General features: G+C 43.9%; 1 protein-coding gene across 1 annotated transcript in view; it reads left to right on the top strand.

The window, feature by feature from the left end:
* LOC112235708 (kinesin-like protein KIF21B) overlaps nt 1-17,916 on the top strand; it is a 167,160-nt gene that overhangs the window by 108,988 nt on the left and 40,256 nt on the right. Inside the window, 2 exon segments of the mRNA XM_042330259.1 lie at nt 2,958-3,012; nt 13,256-13,470. Coding sequence (XP_042186193.1) covers nt 2,958-3,012; nt 13,256-13,470 — 270 coding nt within the window.

Genomic DNA, 17,916 nt, shown 5'->3' with positions numbered 1-17,916 from the left:
ATCATCACAGTGACCCTCACACAGTGACCCTCACACAGTGACAACACACACTCATCATCATACGTCTCTCTGCAGTGTGTGTGTGTGTTTATGTCTCTCTGTCTTCTCTCTGTGCAGTGTGTGTTTATGTCTCTCTGTCTTCTCTCTGTGCAGTGTGTGTTTATGTCTCTCTGTCTTCTCTCTGTGCAGTGTGTGTTTATGTCTCTCTGTCTTCTCTCTGTGCAGTGTGTGTTTATGTCTCTTTGTCTTCTCTCTCTGCAGTGTGTGTTTATGTCTCTGTCTTCTCTCTCTGCAGTGTGTGTTTATGTCTCTGTCTTCTCTCTCTGCAGTGTTTGTTTATGTCTCTCTGTCTTCTCTCTCTGCAGTGTGTGTTTATGTCTCTGTCTTCTCTCTCTGCAGTGTGTGTTTATGTCTCTGTCTTCTCTCTCTGCAGTGTGTGTTTATGTCTCCTTGTCTTCTCTCTCTGCAGTGTGTTTATGTCTCCTTGTCTTCTCTCTCTGCAGTGTGTGTTTGTTTCCTTGTCTTCTCTCTCTGCAGTGTGTGTTTATGTCTCCTTGCCTTCTCTCTCTGCAGTGTGTGTTTATGTCTCTTTGTCTTCTCTCTCTGCAGTGTGTGTTTATGTCTCTGTCTTCTCTCTCTGCAGTGTGTGTTTATGTCTCTTTGTCTTCTCTCTCTGCAGTGTGTGTGTATGTCTCTGTCTTCTCTCTCTGCAGTGTGTGTTTATGTCTCTTTGTCTTCTCTCTCTGCAGTGTGTGTGTATGTCTCTGTCTTCTCTCTCTGCAGTGTGTGTTTATGTCTCTGTCTTCTCTCTCTGCAGTGTGTGTTTATGTCTCTGTCTTCTCTCTCTGTAGTGTGTGTTTATGTCTCTTTGTCTTCTCTCTCTGCAGTGTGTGTGTATGTCTCTGTCTTCTCTCTCTGCAGTGTGTGTTTATGTCTCTGTCTTCTCTCTCTGCAGTGTGTGTTTATGTCTCTCTGTCTTCTCTCTCTGCAGTGTGTGTTTATGTCTCCTTGCCTTCTCTCTCTGCAGTGTGTGTTTATGTCTCTTTGTCTTCTCTCTCTGCAGTGTGTGTTTATGTCTCTGTCTTCTCTCTCTGCAGTGTGTGTTTATGTCTCCTTGTCTTCTCTCTCTGCAGTGTGTTTATGTCTCCTTGTCTTCTCTCTCTGCAGTGTGTGTTTGTTTCCTTGTCTTCTCTCTGTGCAGTGTGTGTTTATGTCTCTCTGTCTTCTCTCTCTGCAGTGTGTGTTTGTTTCCTTGTCTTCTCTCTGTGCAGTGTGTGTTTATGTCTCTTTGTCTTCTCTCTCTGCAGTGTGTGTTTATGTCTCTGTCTTCTCTCTCTGCAGTGTGTGTTTATGTCTCCTTGTCTTCTCTCTCTGCAGTGTGTTTATGTCTCCTTGTCTTCTCTCTCTGCAGTGTGTGTTTGTTTCCTTGTCTTCTCTCTCTGCAGTGTGTGTTTATGTCTCCTTGCCTTCTCTCTCTGCAGTGTGTGTTTATGTCTCTTTGTCTTCTCTCTCTGCAGTGTGTGTTTATGTCTCTGTCTTCTCTCTCTGCAGTGTGTGTTTATGTCTCTGTCTTCTCTCTCTGCAGTGTGTGTTTATGTCTCCTTGTCTTCTCTCTCTGCAGTGTGTTTATGTCTCCTTGTCTTCTCTCTCTGCAGTGTGTGTTTGTTTCCTTGTCTTCTCTCTGTGCAGTGTGTGTTTATGTCTCTCTGTCTTCTCTCTCTGCAGTGTGTGTTTATGTCTCTTTGTCTTCTCTCTCTGCAGTGTGTATTTATGTCTCTCTGCCTTCTCTCTCTGCAGTGTGTGTTTATGTCTCTTTGTCTTCTCTCTCTGCAGTGTGTGTTTATGTCTCTGTCTTCTCTCTCTGCAGTGTGTGTTTATGTCTCTGTCTTCTCTCTCTGCAGTGTGTGTTTATGTCTCTGTCTTCTCTCTCTGCAGTGTGTGTTTATGTCTCTGTCTTCTCTCTCTGCAGTGGGTGTTTATGTCTCCTTGTCTTCTCTCTCTGCAGTGGGTGTTTATGTCTCTTTGTCTTCTCTCTCTGCAGTGTGTGTTTATGTCTCCTTGTCTTCTCTCTGTGCAGTGTGTGTTTATGTCTCTCTGTCTTCTCTCTCTGCAGTGTGTGTTTATGTCTCTTTGTCTTCTCTCTGTGCAGTGTGTGTTTATGTCTCTTTGTCTTCTCTCTGTGCAGTGTGTGTTTATGTCTCCTTGTTTTCTCTCTGTGCAGTGTGTGTTTATGTCTCTTTGTCTTCTCTCTGTGCAGTGTGTGTTTATGTCTCCTTGTCTTCTCTCTGTGCAGTGTGTGTTTATGTCTCTTTGTCTTCTCTCTGTGCAGTGTGTGTTTATGTCTCCTTGTCTTCTCTCTGTGCAGTGTGTGTTTATGTCTCTGTCTTCTCTCTCTGCAGTGTGTGTTTATGTCTCTGTCTTCTCTCTCTGCAGTGTGTGTTTATGTCTCTGTCTTCTCTCTCTGCAGTGTGTGTTTATGTCTCTGTCTTCTCTCTCTGCAGTGTGTGTTTATGTCTCTCTGTCTTCTCTCTCTGCAGTGTGTGTTTATGTCTCCTTGTCTTCTCTCTGTGCAGTGTGTGTTTATGTCTCTGTCTTCTCTCTCTGCAGTGTGTGTTTATGTCTCTGTCTTCTCTCTCTGCAGTGTGTGTTTATGTCTCTGTCTTCTCTCTCTGCAGTGTGTGTTTATGTCTCTGTCTTCTCTCTCTGCAGTGTGTGTTTATGTCTCTCTGTCTTCTCTCTGTGCAGTGTGTGTTTATGTCTCTGTCTTCTCTCTCTGCAGTGTGTGTTTATGTCTCTGTCTTCTCTCTCTGCAGTGTGTGTTTATGTCTCTCTGTCTTCTCTCTCTGCAGTGTGTGTTTATGTCTCTTTGTCTTCTCTCTCTGCAGTGTGTGTTTATGTCTCTTTGTCTTCTCTCTGTGCAGTGTGTGTTTATGTCTCTTTGTCTTCTCTCTCTGCAGTGTGTGTCAGATGAAGTCTTCAGCCAGTCAGGATGACTTCAAGATGAAGGTCCAGGTATGTCAACATGTGGCAACAGGATTTCAGGCGGAGGTTAAATCAGCTTTTCTTCTTCAGTTTATTTCACTGGTTCAGGACGTTACTGGCTCGTATGACATGTTTGTTACGTGGAACCCTCACTCGATACAGGTAAAACATCTGAGTGCTTTCTGTTGACTAAACATCTGAGTGCTTTCTGTTGACTAAACAGAGTAGAGGTTGTTGAAAGCCGATATGTGTAGTTCCATTAGATACCTGTAGAAAGCAGCCTCTACACCTGAGACATAGGGGAATAGTTCCATAAGATACCTGTAGAAAGCAGCCTCTACACCTGAGACATAGGGGAATAGTTCCATTAGATACCTGTAGAAAGCAGCCTCTACACCTGAGACATAGGGGAATAGTTCCATTAGATACCTGTAGAAAGCAGCCTCTACACCTGAGACATAGGGGAATAGTTCCATTAGATACCTGTAGAAAGCAGCCTCTACACCTGAGACATAGGGGAATAGTTCCATTAGATACCTGTAGAAAGCAGCCTCTACACCTGAGACATAGGGGAATAGTTCCATTAGATACCTGTAGAAAGCAGCCTCTACACCTGAGACATAGGGGAATAGTTCCATTAGATACCTGTAGAAAGCAGCCTCTACACGTGAGACATAGGGGGATAGTTCCATTAGATACCTGTAGATGCAGCCTCTACACCTGAGACATAGGGGAATAGTTCCATTAGATACCTGTAGATGGCAGCCTCTACACGTGAGACATAGGGGGATAGTTCCATTAGATACCTGTAGATGGCAGCCTCTACACCTGAGACATAGGGTGATAGTTCCATTAGATACCTGTAGAAAGCAGCCTCTACACCTGAGACATAGGGGAATAGTTCCATTAGATACCTGTAGAAAGCAGCCTCTACACCTGAGACATAGGGGAATAGTTCCATTAGATACCTGTAGATGGCAGCCTCTACACCTGAGACATAGGGGAATAGTTCCATTAGATACCTGTAGAAAGCAGCCTCTACACCTGAGACATAGGGGGGATAGTTCCATTAGATACCTGTAGATGGCAGCCTCTACACCTGAGACATAGGGGAATAGTTCCATTAGATACCTGTAGAAAGCAGCCTCTACACCTGAGACATGGGGAATAGTTCCATTAGATACCTGTAGAAAGCAGCCTCTACACCTGAGACATAGGGGAATAGTTCCATTAGATACCTGTAGAAAGCAGCCTCTACACCTGAGACATAGGGGAATAGTTCCATTAGATACCTGTAGATGGCAGCCTCTACACCTGAGACATAGGGGAATAGTTCCATTAGATACCTGTAGAAAGCAGCCTCTACACCTGAGACATAGGGGAATAGTTCCATTAGATACCTGTAGATGGCAGCCTCTACACCTGAGACATAGGGGAATAGTTCCATTAGATACCTGTAGAAAGCAGCCTCTACACCTGAGACAGTTCCATTAGATACCTGTAGGGCAGCCTCTAATAGTTCCATTAGATACCTGTAGATGGCAGCCTCTACACCTGAGACATAGGGAATAGTTCCATTAGATACCTGTAGATGGCAGCCTCTACACCTGAGACATAGGGGAATAGTTCCATTAGATACCTGTAGATGGCAGCCTCTACACCTGAGACATAGGGGAATAGTTCCATTAGATACCTGTAGAAAGCAGCCTCTACACCTGAGACATAGGGGATTAGATAGTTCCATTAGATAGTTCCATGTAGATACCTGTAGCAGCCTCTACACCTGAGACATAGAGGGGATAGTTCCATTAGATACCTGTAGAAAGCAGCCTCTACACCTGAGACATAGGGGAATAGTTCCATTAGATACCTGTAGATGGCAGCCTCTACACCTGAGACATAGGGGGATAGTTCCATTAGATACCTGTAGAAAGCAGCCTCTACACCTGAGACATAGGGAATAGTTCCATTAGATACCTGTAGATGGCAGCCTCTACACCTGAGACATAGGGGAATAGTTCCATTAGATACCTGTAGATGGCAGCCTCTACACCTGAGACATAGGGGAATAGTTCCATTAGATACCTGTAGAAAGCAGCCTCTACACCTGAGACATAGGGGGATAGTTCCATTAGATACCTGTAGATGGCAGCCTCTACACCTGAGACATAGGGGGATAGTTCCATTAGATACCTGTAGAAAGCAGCCTCTACACCTGAGACATAGGGGAATAGTTCCATTAGATACCTGTAGAAAGCAGCCTCTACACCTGAGACATAGGGGAATAGTTCCATTAGATACCTGTAGAAAGCAGCCTCTACACCTGAGACATAGGGGAATAGTTCCATTAGATACCTGTAGAAAGCAGCCTCTACACCTGAGACATAGTGGGATAGTTCCATTAGATACCTGTAGATGGCAGCCTCTACACCTGAGACATAGGGGGATAGTTCCATTAGATACCTGTAGAAAGCAGCCTCTACACCTGAGACATAGGGGAATAGTTCCATTAGATACCTGTAGATGGCAGCCTCTACACCTGAGACATAGGGGAATAGTTCCATTAGATACCTGTAGAAAGCAGCCTCTACACCTGAGACATAGGGGAATAGTTCCATTAGATACCTGTAGAAAGCAGCCTCTACACCTGAGACATAGGGGAATAGTTCCATTAGATACCTGTAGAAAGCAGCCTCTACACCTGAGACATAGGGGAATAGTTCCATTAGATACCTGTAGAAAGCAGCCTCTACACCTGAGACATAGGGGAATAGTTCCATTAGATACCTGTAGATGGCAGCCTCTACACCTGAGACATAGGGGAATAGTTCTCCTGTAGAAAGCAGCCTCTACACCTGAGACATAGGGGATAGTTCCATTAGATACCTGTAGATGGCAGCCTCTACACCTGAGACATAGGGAATAGTTCCATTAGATACCTGTAGATGGCAGCAGCTCTACACCTGAAACATAGGGGATAGTTCCATTAGATACCTGTAGAAAGCAGCCTCTACACCTGAGACATAGGGGAATAGTTCCATTAGATACCTGTAGATGGCAGCCTCTACACCTGAGACATAGGGGAATAGTTCCATTAGATACCTGTAGATGGCAGCCTCTACACCTGAGACATAGGGGAATAGTTCCATTAGATACCTGTAGAAAGCAGCCTCTACACCTGAGACATAGACATAGGGGAATAGTTCCATTAGATACCTGTAGAAAGCAGCCATGGGGAATAGTTCCATTAGATACCTGTAAAAGCAGCCTCTACACCTGAGACATAGGGGATAGTTCCATTAGATACCTGTAGAAAGCAGCCTCTACACCTGAGACATAGGGGAATAGTTCCATTAGATACCTGTAGAAAGCAGCCTCTACACCTGAGACATAGGGGGATAGTTCCATTAGATACCTGTAGATGAGCAGCCTCTACACCTGAGACATAGGGGGATAGTTCCATTAGATACCTGTAGATGGCAGCCTCTACACCTGAGACATAGGGGGATAGTTCCATTAGATACCTGTAGATGGCAGCCTCTACACCTGAGACATAGGGGAATAGTTCCATTAGATACCTGTAGAAAGCAGCCTCTACACCTGAGACATAGGGGAATAGTTCCATTAGATACCTGTAGAAAGCAGCCTCTACACCTGAGACATAGGGGAATAGTTCCATTAGATACCTGTAGATGGCAGCCTCTACACCTGAGACATAGGGAATAGTTCCATTAGATACCTGTAGAAAGCAGCCTCTACACCTGAGACATAGGGGAATAGTTCCATTAGATACCTGTAGATGGCAGCCTCTACACCTGAGACATAGGGGAATAGTTCTATTAGATACCTGTAGAAAGGCAGCCTCTACACCTGAGACATAGGGGAATAGTTCCATTAGATACCTGTAGAAAGCAGCCTCTACACCTGAGACATAGGGGATAGTTCCATTAGATACCTGTAGATGGCAGCCTCTACACCTGAGACATAGGGGATAGTTCCATTAGATACCTGTAGAAAGCAGCCTCTACACCTGAGACATAGGGGAATAGTTCCATTAGATACCTGTAGAAAGCAGCCTCTACACCTGAGACATAGGGGAATAGTTCCATTAGATACCTGTAGATGGCAGCCTCTACACCTGAGACATAGGGGGAATAGTTCCATTAGATACCTGTAGATGGCAGCCTCTACACCTGAGACATAGGGGAATAGTTCCATTAGATACCTGTAGAAAGCAGCCTCTACACCTGAGACATAGGGGAATAGTTCCATTAGATACCTGTAGATGGCAGCCTCTACACCTGAGACATAGGGGATAGTTCCATTAGATACCTGTAGATACCTGAGACATAGATGGCAGCCTCTCCACCTGAGACATAGTGGGATAGTTCCATTAGATACCTGTAGATGGCAGCCTCTACACCTGAGACATAGGGGGAATAGTTCCATTAGATACCTGTAATAGTTCCATTAGATACCTGTAGAAAGCAGCCTCTACACCTGAGACATTAGATACCTGGCAGCCTCTACACCTGAATAGTTCCATTAGATACCTGTAGATGGCAGCCTCTACACCTGAGACATAGAGGAATAGTTCCATTAGATACCTGTAGATGGCAGCCTCTACACCTGAGACATAGAGGAATAGTTCCATTAGATACCTGTAGATGGCAGCCTCTACACCTGAGACATAGGGGAATAGTTCCATTAGATACCTGTAGAAAGCAGCCTCTACACCTGAGACATAGGGGAATAGTTCCATTAGATACCTGTAGATGGCAGCCTCTACACCTGAGACATAGGGGAATAGTTCCATTAGATACCTGTAGATGGCAGCCTCTACACCTGAGACATAGGGGAATAGTTCCATTAGATACCTGTAGATGGCAGCCTCTACACCTGAGACATAGGGGAATAGTTCTATTAGATACCTGTAGATGGCAGCCTCTACACCTGAGACATAGGGAATAGTTCCATTAGATACCTGTAGATGGCAGCCTCTACACCTGAGACATAGGGGTTCCATTAGAACCTAGTTCCATTAGATACCTGTAGATGGCAGCCTCTACACCTGAGACATAGGGGAATAGTTCCATTAGATACCTGTAGAAAGCAGCCTCTACACCTGAGACATAGGGGATAGTTCCATTAGATACCTGTGAGAATAGGGGATAGTTCCATTAGATACCTGTAGAAAGCAGCAGGGGATAGTTCCATTAGATACCTCAGCCTACACCTGAGACATAGGGGAATAGTTCCATTAGATACCTGTAGAAAGCAGCCTCTACACCTGAGACATAGGGGGATAGTTCCATTAGATACCTGTAGATGGCAGCCTCTACACCTGAGACATAGGGGAATAGTTCCATTAGATACCTGTAGAAAGCAGCCTCTACACCTGAGACATAGGGGGATAGTTCCATTAGATACCTGTAGAAAGCAGCCTCTACACCTGAGACATAGGGGAATAGTTCCATTAGATACCTGTAGAAATCAGCCTCTACACCTGAGACATAGGGGAATAGTTCCATTAGATACCTGTAGATGGCAGCCTCTACACCTGAGACATAGTGGGATAGTTCCATTAGATTCCTGTAGAAAGCAGCCTCTACACCTGAGACATAGAGGAATAGTTCCATTAGATACCTGTAGAAAGCAGCCTCTACACCTGAGACATAGGGGAATAGTTCCATTAGATACCTGTAGATGGCAGCCTCTACACCTGAGACATAGGGGAATAGTTCCATTAGATACCTGTAGAGAGCCTACCCTGAGACACCTGAGACATAGGGGAATAGTTCCATTAGATACCTGTAGAAAGCAGCCTCTACACCTGAGACATAGGGGAATAGTTCCATTAGATACCTGTAGAAACACCTGCAGCCTCTACACCTGAGACATAGGGGAATAGTTCCATTAGATACCTGTAGAAAGCAGCCTCTACACCTGAGACATAGGGGAATAGTTCCATTAGATACCTGTAGAAAGCAGCCTCTACACCTGAGACATAGGGGAATAGTTCCATTAGATACCTGTAGAAAGCAGCCTCTACACCTGAGACATAGGGGGGGAATAGTTCCATTAGATACCTGTAGAAAGCAGCCTCTACACCTGAGACATAGGGGAATAGTTCCATTAGATACCTGTAGAAAGCAGCCTCTACACCTGAGACATAGGGGATAGTTCCATTAGATACCTGTAGAAAGCAGCCTCTACACCTGAGACATAGGGGAATAGTTCCATTAGATACCTGTAGAAAGCAGCCTCTACACCTGAGACATAGGGGTTCCATTAGATACCTGTAGAAAGCAGCCTTCACCTGAGACATTAGATAGTTCCATTAGATAGTTCACCTGAGACATAGATAGTTCCATTAGATACCTGTAGAAAGCAGCCTCTACACCTGAGACATAGGGGAATAGTTCCATTAGATACCTGTAGATGGCAGCCTCTACACCTGAGACATAGGGGAATAGTTCCATTAGATACCTGTGAAAGCAGCCTCTACACCTGAGACATAGGGGAATAGTTCCATTAGATACCTGTAGAAAGCAGCCTCTACACCTGAGACATAGGGGATAGTTCCATTAGATACCTGTAGATGGCAGCCTCTACACCTGAGACATAGGGGATAGTTCCATTAGATACCTGTAGATGGCAGCCTCTACACCTGAGACATAGGGGAATAGTTCCATTAGATACCTGTAGATGGCAGCCTCTACACCTGAGACATAGGGGAATAGTTCCATTAGATACCTGAGATGGCAGCCTCTACACCTGAGACATAGGGGAATAGTTCCATTAGATACCTGTAGATGGCAGCCTCTACACCTGAGACATAGGGGAATAGTTCCATTAGATACCTGAGAAAGAGCCTCTACACCTGAGACATAGGGGAATAGTTCCATTAGATACCTGTAGAAAGCAGCCTTCTACACCTGAGACATAGGGGAATAGTTCCATTAGATACCTGTAGAAAGCAGCCTCTACACCTGAGACATAGGGGACCCATTGAGACATAGGGGAGAATAGTTCCATTAGATACCTGTAGAAAGCAGCCTCTACACCTGAGACATAGGGGAATAGTTCCATTAGATACCTGTAGAAAGCAGCCTCTACACCTGAGACATAGGGGATAGTTCCATTAGATACCTGTAGAAAGCAGCCTCTACACCTGAGACATAGGGGGATAGTTCCATTAGATACCTGTAGAAAGCAGCCTCTACACCTGAGACATAGGGGGATAGTTCCATTAGATACCTGTAGAAAGCAGCCTCTACACCTGAGACATAGGGGAATAGTTCCATTAGATACCTGTAGAAAGCAGCCTCTACACCTGAGACATAGGGGGATAGTTCCATTAGATACCTGTAGAAAGCAGCCTCTACACCTGAGACATAGGGGATAGTTCCATTAGATACCTGTAGAAAGCAGCCTCTACACCTGAGACATAGGGGAATAGTTCCATTAGATACCTGTAGAAAGCAGCCTCTACACCTGAGACATAGGGGAATAGTTCCATTAGATACCTGTAGATGGCAGCCTCTACACCTGAGACATAGGGGAATAGTTCCATTAGATACCTGTAGAAAGCAGCCTCTACACCTGAGACATAGGGGAATAGTTCCATTAGATACCTGTAGAAAGCAGCCTCTACACCTGAGACATAGACATAGGGATAGTTCCATTAGATACCTGTAGTTCCAGATGGAAAGCAGCCTCTACACCTGAGACATAGGGGAATAGTTCCATTAGATACCTGTAGAAAGCAGCCTCTACACCTGAGACATAGGGGAATAGTTCCATTAGATACCTGTAGATGGCAGCCTCTACACCTGAGACATAGGGGAATAGTTCCATTAGATACCTGTAGAAAGCAGCCTCTACACCTGAGACATAGGGGAATAGTTCCATTAGATACCTGTAGAAAGCAGCCTCTACACCTGAGACATAGGGGAATAGTTCCATTAGATACCTGTAGATGGCAGCCTCTACACCTGAGACATAGGGGAATAGTTCCATTAGATACCTGTAGAAAGCAGCCTCTACACCTGAGACATAGGGGAATAGTTCCATTAGATACCTGTAGATGGCAGCCTCTACACCTGAGACATAGGGGAATAGTTCCATTAGATACCTGTAGAAAGCAGCCTCTACACCTGAGACATAGGGGAATAGTTCCATTAGATACCTGTAGAAAGCAGCCTCTACACCTGAGACATAGGGGAATAGTTCCCTTAGATAGCCTCTACACCTGAGACATAGAATAGTTCCATTAGATACCTGTAGATGGCAGCCTCTACACCTGAGACATAGGGGAATAGTTCCATTAGATACCTGTAGAAAGCAGCCTCTACACCTGAGACATAGGGGAATAGTTCCATTAGATACCTGTAGAAAGCAGCCTCTACACCTGAGACATAGGGGGATAGTTCCATTAGATACCTGTAGATGGCAGCCTCTACACCTGAGACATAGCAGGAATAGTTCCATTAGATACCTGTAGGAATAGTTCCATTAGATACCTGTAGAAAGCAGCCTCTACACCTGAGACATAGGGGAATAGTTCCATTAGATACCTGTAGATGGCAGCCTCTACACCTGAGACATAGGGGAATAGTTCCATTAGATACCTGTAGAAAGCAGCCTCTACACCTGAGACATAGGGGAATAGTTCCATTAGATACCTGTAGAAAGCAGCCTCTACACCTGAGACATAGGGGGATAGTTCCATTAGATACCTGTAGATGGCAGCCTCTACACCTGAGACATAGGGGGATAGTTCCATTAGATACCTGTAGATGGCAGCCTCTACACCTGAGACATAGGGGAATAGTTCCATTAGATACCTGTAGATGGCAGCCTCTACACCTGAGACATAGGGGAATAGTTCCATTAGATACCTGTAGAAAGGCAGCCTCTACACCTGAGACATAGGGGAATAGTTCCATTAGATACCTGTAGAAAGCAGCCTCTACACCTGAGACATAGGGGAATAGTTCCATTACCTGAGACACCTGAGACATAGGGGATAGTTCCATTAGATACCTGTAGAAAGCAGCCTCTAGACCTGAGACATAGGGGAATAGTTCCATTAGATACCTGTAGAAAGCAGCCTCTACACCTGAGACATAGGGGAATAGTTCCATTAGATACCTGTAGATGGCAGCCTCTACACCTGAGACATAGGGGGATAGTTCCATTAGATACCTGTAGAAAGCAGCCTCTCCACCTGAGACATAGAGGAATAGTTCCATTAGATACCTGTAGATGGCAGCCTCTACACCTGAGACATAGGGGAATAGTTCCATTAGATACCTGTAGAAAGCAGCCTCTACACCTGAGACATAGGGGGATAGTTCCATTAGATACCTGTAGAAAGCAGCCTCTACACAAATCAAATCAAATGTTATTGGTCACATACACATGGTCAGCAGATGTTATTGGTCACATACACATGGTCAGCAGATGTTATTGGTCACATACACATGGTTAGCAGATGTTAATGCGAGTGCAGCAAAATGCTTGTGCTTCTAGTTACGACAGTGCAGTAATATCTAACAAGTAATCTAACAATTCCACAACAACTACCTTATATACACAAATCTAACAAGTAATCTAACAATTCCACAACTACCTAATACACAGAATTATAAAGGGATGGAGTAAGAATATGTACATATAAATATATGGATGAGCGATATAGGCAAGATGCAATAGATGGTATAAAATACAGTATATACATATTAGATGAGTAATGTAAGATATGTAAACATTATTAAAGGGGCATTATTTAAAGTGTCTAGTGATCCATTTATTAAAGTGGCCAATGATTTCAAGTCTGTATGTAGGCAGCAGGCTCTCTGTGTTAGTGATTGCAGTTTAACAGTCTGATGGCCTTGAGATAGAAGCTGTTTTTCAGTCTCTCGGTCCCTGCTTTGATGCACCTGTACTGACATCGTCTTCTAGATGATAGCCAGGTGAACAGGCATTGACTGGGATGGTTGCTGTCCTTTATGATCATTTTTGCCTTCCTGTGACAATCGGGTGCTGTAGGTGTCCTGGAGGGCAGGTAGTTTGCCCCTGGTGATGCGTTGTGCAGACCGCACCCCCCTCTGGAGAGCCTTATGGTTGTGGGCGGTGCATCTTGTACACATGAGTAATTGGGTGACAGTTTCCAAGATCATTATACCATTATCTCCCAAGGTGCTGTTTATTAAAGACATCATATGGCTTTTTCTTCATCATTCTCTCCCCTCCCCCCTCCCCCCAGGCCGAGCCTCGTCTGTCAGCCCAGATGAAGGCGGTATCAGCTGAGTACCTGTGTCCCGTGTTAGACCCCTCTACTAAGAACATTACTAAGTCCCTGGCCTCCCTGACAGACATCCTGGAAAACGGGACCAGTATGAGCGGCCTGAGCCTCACCCTCCCTATCTTCAGAGACCGGATGTCCAGGACCATCAACCTGCCCGTCAGGGGGCACACCTTGTGAGTAGTAGGCTATGGCGCACTGTAACTTCTGGGGAGTACCAATATGGGGGACGGTGGCTTCAGAACAACGCCTGCTGTCAGCCATCTAGGGAACATATATGTCTGTAACTGCATAGCAGTGTTACATGCTAATTCTAACGATCTGCTACTATATGCTAATGCTTATTCTCTCTCGCTCTCTGAATTCAATTCAAGGTGCTTTATTGGCATGGGAAACATATGTTGCCGATCCTTGACTTCGGCGATGTCATTTATAAAATAGCCTCCAACACTCTACTCAGCAAATTGGATGTAGTCTATCACAGTGCCATCTGTTTTGTCACCAAAGCCCCATATACTACCCACCACTGTGACCTGTATGCTCTCGTTGGCTGGCCTTCGCTTCATATTCGTCACCAAACCCACTGGCTTCAGGTCATCAATAAGTCTTTGCTAGGTAAAGACCCACCTTATCTCAGCTCACTGGTCACCATAGCAGCACCCATCCGTAGCACGCGCTCCAGCAGGTATATCTCACTGGTCACCCCAAATGCCAATTCCTCCTTCGGCCGCCTTTCCTTCCAGTTCTCTGCTGCCAATGACTGGAACGAATTGCAAAAATCACTGAAGCTGGCGACTCATATCTCCCTCACTAGCTTTAAGCACCAGCTGTCAGAGCAGCTCACAGATCATTGCACCTGTACATAGCCCATCTGTAAATAGCCCATCCAACTACCTCATCCCCATACTGTTATATTTTTTCTTCTTTCTTTGCACCCCAGTATCTCTACTTGCACATTCATCTTCTGCACATCTATCACTCCAGTGTTTAATTGCTAAATTGTAATTACTTCGTCATTACAGCCTATTTATTGCCTTACCTCCCTTATCCTACTTCATTTGCACACACTATATATATTATTTTCTATTGTGTTATTGACTGTACATTTGTTTACTCCATGTGTAACTCTGTTTTGTTTGTGTCGCACTACTTTGCTTTATCTTGGCCAGGTCGCAGTTGTAAATGAGAACTTGTTCTCAACTGGCCACCTGGTTAAATTAAGGTGAAATAAATAAATAAAAAACATATGTTAACATTGCCAAAGCAAGTGAAGTAGATAATATACAAAAGTGAAACAAACAATAAAATGAACAGTAAACATTACACTCATAGAAGTTCCAAATAAATAAAGACATTACAAATGTCATATTATGTATATTATCTCATTATCTCTCTCTGTCTCTCTGTCTCTCTCTCTCTCTCTGTCTCTCTGTCTCTCTCTCTCTCTCTCTCTGTCTCTCTGTCTCTCTCTCTCTCTCTCTCTCTCTCTGTCTCGCTCACTCTCTCTCTATCTCTCTCTGTCTCTCTGTCTCTCTCTCTCTCTCTGTCTCTCTCTCTCTCTCTCTCTCTCTCTCTCTCTGTCTCTCTCTCTGTCTCTCTGTCTCGCTCACTCTCTCTCTCTGTCTCTCTGTCTCTCTCTCTGTCTCTCTCTGTCTCTCTCTGTCTCTCTGTCTCTCTCTCTATCTCTCTGTCTCGCTCACTCTCTCTCTATCTCTCTCTCTCAATTCAATTCAATTCAAGGGCTTTATTGGCATGGGAAACATGTGTTAACATTGCCAAAGCAAGTGAGGTAGATAATATATAAAGTGAAATAAACAATAAAAATTAACAGTAGACATCACACATACAGAAGTTTCAAAACAATAAAGACATTACAAATGTCATATTATATATATATACAGTGTTTTAACAATGTACAAATGGTAGAGGACACAAGATAAAATAAATAAGCATAGATATGGGTTGTATTTACAATGGTGCGTGTTCTTCACTGGTTGCCCTTTTCTCGTGGCAACAGGTCACAAATCTTGCTGCTGTGATGGCACACTGTGGAATTTCACCCAGTAGATATGGGAGTTTTTCAAAATTGGATTTGTTTTCGAATTCTTTGTGGATCTGTGTAATCTGAGGGAAATATGTCTCTCTAATATGGTCATACATTGGGCAGGAGGTTAGGAAGTGCAGCTCAGTTTCCACCTCATTTTGTGGGCAGTGAGCACATAGCCTGTCTTCTCTTGAGAGCCATGTCTGCCTACGGCGGCCTTTCTCAATAGCAAGGCTATGCTCGCTGAGTCTGTACATAGTCAAAGCTTTCCTTAATTTTGGGTCAGTCACAGTGGTCAGGTATTCTGCCGCTGTGTACTCTCTGTGTAGGGCCAAATAGCATTCTAGTTTGCTCTGTTTTTTTGTTAATTCTTTCCAATGTGTCAAGTAATTATCTTTTTGTTTTCTCATGATTTGGTTGGGTCTAATTGTGCTGCTGTCCTGGGACTCTGTAGGGTGTGTTTGTGAACAGAGCCCCAGGACCAGCTTGCTTAGGGGACTCTTCTCCAGGTTCATCTCTCTGTAGGTGATGGCTTTGTTGTGGAAGGTTTGGGAATCGCTTCCTTTTAGGTGGTTATAGAATTTAACAGCTCTTTTCTGGATTTTGATAATTAGTGGGTATCGGCCTAATTCTGCTCTGCATGCATTATTTGGTGTTCTACGTTGTACACGGAGGATATTTTTGCAGAATTCTGCGTGCAGAGTCTCAATTTGGTGTTTGTCCCATTTTGTGAAGTCTTGGTTGGTGAGCGGACCCCAGACCTCACAACCATAAAGGGCAATGGGCTCTATGACTGATTCAAGTATTTTTAGCCAGATCCTAATTGGTATGTTGAAATTTATGTTCCTTTTGATGGCATAGAATGCCCTTCTTGCCTTGTCTCTCAGATCGTTCACAGCTTTGTGGAAGTTACCTGTGGCGCTGATGTTTAGGCCAAGGTATGTATAGTTTTTTGTGTGCTCTAGGGCAACAGTGTCTAGATGGAATTTGTATTTGTGGTCCTGGTAACTGGACCTTTTTTGGAACACCATTATTTTGGTCTTACTGAGATTTACTGTCAGGGCCCAGGTCTGACAGAATCTGTGCATAAGATCTAGGTGCTGCTGTAGGCCCTCCTTGGTTGGTGACAGAAGTACCAGATCATCAGCAAACAGCAGACATTTGACTTCGGATTCTAGTAGGGTGAGGCCGGGTGCTGCAGACTTTTCTAGTGCCCGCGCCAGTTCGTTGATATATATGTTGAAGAGGGTGGGGCTTAAGCTGCATCCCTGTCTAACCCCACGACCCTGTGTAAAGAAATTTGTGTGTTTTTTGCCAATTTTAACCGCACACTTGTTGTTTGTGTACATGGATTTTATGATGTCGTATGTTTTACCCCCAACACCACTTTCCATCAGTTTGTATAGCAGACCCTCATGCCAAATTGAGTCGAAGGCTTTTTTTGAAATCAACAAAGCATGAGAAGACTTTGCCTTTGTTTTGGTTTGTTTGGTTGTCAATTAGGGTGTGCAGGGTGAATACATGGTCTGTTGTACGGTAATTTGGTAAAAAGCCAATTTGACATTTGCTCAGTACATTGTTTTCATTGAGGAAGTGTACGAGTCTGCTGTTAATGATAATGCAGAGGATTTTCCCAAGGTTACTGTTGACGCATATTCCACGGTAGTTATTGGGGTCAAATTTGTCTCCATTTTTGTGGATTGGGGTGATCAGTCCTTGGTTCCAAATATTGGGGAAGATGCCAGAGCTACGGATGATGTTAAAGAGTTTTAGTATAGCCAATTGGAATTTGTTGTCTGTATATTTGATCATTTCATTGAGGATACCATCAACACCACAGGCCTTTTTGGGTTGGAGGGTTTGTATTTTGTCCTGTAACTCGTTCAATGTAATTGGAGAATCCAGTGGGTTCTGGTAGTCTTTAATAGTTGATTCTAAGATCTGTATTTGATCATGTATATGTTTTTGCTCTTTATTCTTTGTTATAGAGCCAAAAAGATTGGAGAAGTGGTTTACCCATAGATCTCCATTTTGGATAGATAATTCTTCGTGTTGTTGTTTGTTTAGTGTTTTCCAATTTTCCCAGAAGTGGTTAGAGTCTATGGATTCTTCAATTGCATTGAGCTGATTTCTGACATGCTGTTCCTTCTTTTTCCGTAGTGTATTTCTGTATTGTTTTAGTGATTCACCATAGTGAAGGCGTAGACTCAGGTTTTCCGGGTCTCTATGTTTTTGGTTGGACAGGTTTCTCAATTTCTTTCTTAGATTTTTGCATTCTTCATCAAACCATTTGTCATTGTTGTTCATTTTCTTCGGTTTTCTATTTGAGATTTTCAGATTTGATAGGGAGGCTGAGAGGTCAAATATACTGTTAAGATTTTCTACTGCTAAGTTTACACCTTCACTATTATAGTGGAACGTTTTACCCAGGAAATTGTCTAAAGGTGATTGAATTTGTTGTTGCCTAATTGTTTTTTGGTAGGTTTCCAAACTGCATTCCTTCCATCTATAGCATTTCTTAATGTTACTCAGTTCCTTTGGCTTTGATGCCTCATGATTGAGTATTGCACTGTTTAAG

Source organism: Oncorhynchus tshawytscha, linkage group LG02, assembly GCF_018296145.1.
Source record: "Oncorhynchus tshawytscha isolate Ot180627B linkage group LG02, Otsh_v2.0, whole genome shotgun sequence".
Taxonomy (NCBI): Eukaryota; Metazoa; Chordata; class Actinopteri; order Salmoniformes; family Salmonidae; genus Oncorhynchus; species Oncorhynchus tshawytscha.
The sequence above is the reverse complement of the archived record's forward strand: the minus strand, read 5'-3'. Positions and strand labels throughout refer to the sequence as shown.